Here is a 1948-nt window from a genome sequence, read left to right as displayed (position 1 = left end):
TTGAATATCAAACAAGATGCGACAAGCTGTTATAAAGCAAGGAAAGTGCAGCCGGTAGCTTGCTAGCTTGCTGCTTTGGATAGTGCGCTGTAGTTCGAAGAAGTTCACGGAAGCAAGTATTAAGATTGTATACGAAGATAGTCATGACGGCACTCCAGCCAAGAACTGCCCAGCCAGGTTTTGTTAGGCGCTGAAGACAGAATGCAGAAAACAAATTTATTTCCAAGGTTTGCAGACATTGTACGCATACATGTACACATATACCGCTTCAGGTAGAAACAGCTGCTATCAAAAGCCAATTAACATCCAGTTAACCTGAGATGTGTTCTGCAGATATCAGTACACAGTCATATGCCAAGAATCCTTGACAACGACCGCCTGCCAAGTTAGGTTGAAGAGATATGGGATGCTTGCCGTTCGCACTCGTATTTTAGGAGAGCTCAAGCTGCATGCTCCAGCGTCTAGGGAAGTATACACTCACACGATAGGGTGCATTCGACACCGCATGATCGGAACGTCTAGTCTTAAGGGGCATTACGACATATTTTGATCACGAAGCACTAGCCCAAAATTCGTGTGTGGATGCTCCTTGTCATCGAGAATTGTGCGTTGAATACCAAACAAGATGCGACAAGCTATTATAAAGCAAGCTATTATAAAGGACACTAGAAGCGAACGCTATATTATCGTAGACTGGCAGATTACTCTTCATTAACTCCCTCAGTGCATTATTTCTCGTAAAGAGACAGATTATCAGCAAAAAAAGTAGTATTTGAAGGCCGCACTTTTCAATTTTGCCATCGCCCAAGCTAAGGCACTGGAAGAGATCCATTCAGTTCAGTTCAAAATTGTAGATCTCGAACCACCTGGTGCAGCGCACACTATAGTCAGCAACGCGGCGAACAGTGCCGTGAAAGCATGGTGCCTGCCCTACGCACCTGGGGCCCAGTTTCTCACGATGAGCTCTTCGATCACTATGCTGCGAGACACTAAGTCGGCGAGAGCATGGCAGGAGTCGACCGTCGTGTACAGCTCGTGGACGTGGATCTGGCGCTGCACTGCGTGCGGTGCATCAGCACTTCAGTTCCTTGGTCTCGGGCACGCCGATCCAGTTCTCGAGGAGGACGGGCGCCCGAAGAGCCTTGCAGTTGCCGAGTAGCTCACACAGCATCTGCACGTCGACGCTCGAGAAGCGCACGCTCACGCCCTCCAGCGTGTTGAGCGTGGTCACCGGGGAACGGAGCGCTTCGATGAGGCACCTGGGAAATCTTTGGTCTTCCAGCAGGTAGTGGCACAGCTTGACGTACCACATCTGGTGGCTCAACTGGAAGCTGTCCCAGAACAGAAAGTGGTTGTGCGAGATGCGTGGCTTGCATGGCTCCAAGAACTTGATGGAGCGCAGCTCCAGGACCATCTGGTGCACTCTCACGAATGAATGCCTGCGCTGCATGCTGGACGAGATGGGATCCACGCGTCTGTGCAGGTCCTGCACTAACTGCCTGTATCTCAAAGTTGGCCCACAGGAATTTGTTGACCACAAAGTTGACCCACAGGGAGAGCTCCACGTGAAGAAAGCAGGCATTGGCCTCGCTGGCTGTGCGCCAGTTGTGGTTCACCCGTCGATGGTTCGGGATGCTTCGCAGGTAGCGCAGGTTCGAAAAGAGCTGGTTGACCGACAGGCTAGGACTGTTGCCAACCAGGTATGCAGCGTACTCGTGCAGGCGTTCGCTGCTTCGCACCTGCCAAGCATCCCGCACAATATGTGCAAGCCGACGATCAAGAAGCGCACGCCCATGATCTCTAGGGTCACGAGTGTGGCCGCCGCGGAGCGGAGAGCGCCGGCGAGGTCCTTGGGCAGGTAGTCGTCCAACAGGTAGCTGCACAGCTTGACGTGCCCCAGGTTGCAGCTCAGCCAGAAGCCGTCCAGGAAAAGGAAATTGTTTCGGAA

At 52.1% G+C, this 1948-nt stretch overlaps 1 protein-coding gene across 1 annotated transcript; it reads right to left on the bottom strand.

The window, feature by feature from the left end:
- LOC125947434 (uncharacterized) lies at positions 1-1423 on the bottom strand. The gene is made up of 2 exons (XM_049672133.1): positions 667-1423; positions 1-560 (listed from the first exon to the last, which is right to left on the bottom strand). The coding sequence occupies exon 1, from the start codon at positions 1412-1414 to the stop codon at positions 1073-1075; it is 342 nt and encodes a 113-aa protein (XP_049528090.1). The 5' UTR covers positions 1415-1423; the 3' UTR covers positions 1-560; positions 667-1072.
- Positions 1424-1948: the final 525 nt, after the last annotated feature.

Source organism: Dermacentor silvarum, chromosome 1 (genome assembly GCF_013339745.2).
Source record: "Dermacentor silvarum isolate Dsil-2018 chromosome 1, BIME_Dsil_1.4, whole genome shotgun sequence".
Lineage (NCBI taxonomy): Eukaryota > Metazoa > Arthropoda > Arachnida > Ixodida > Ixodidae > Dermacentor > Dermacentor silvarum.
This window is presented reverse-complemented; position numbering and strand designations above follow the sequence as displayed.

What these genes read in the sequence shown, in the direction of transcription:
- LOC125947434 (XM_049672133.1), bottom strand. Translation starts at nt 1,414, where the DNA reads ATGGTCCTGGAGCTGCGCTCCATCAAGTTCTTGGAGCCATGCAAGCCA.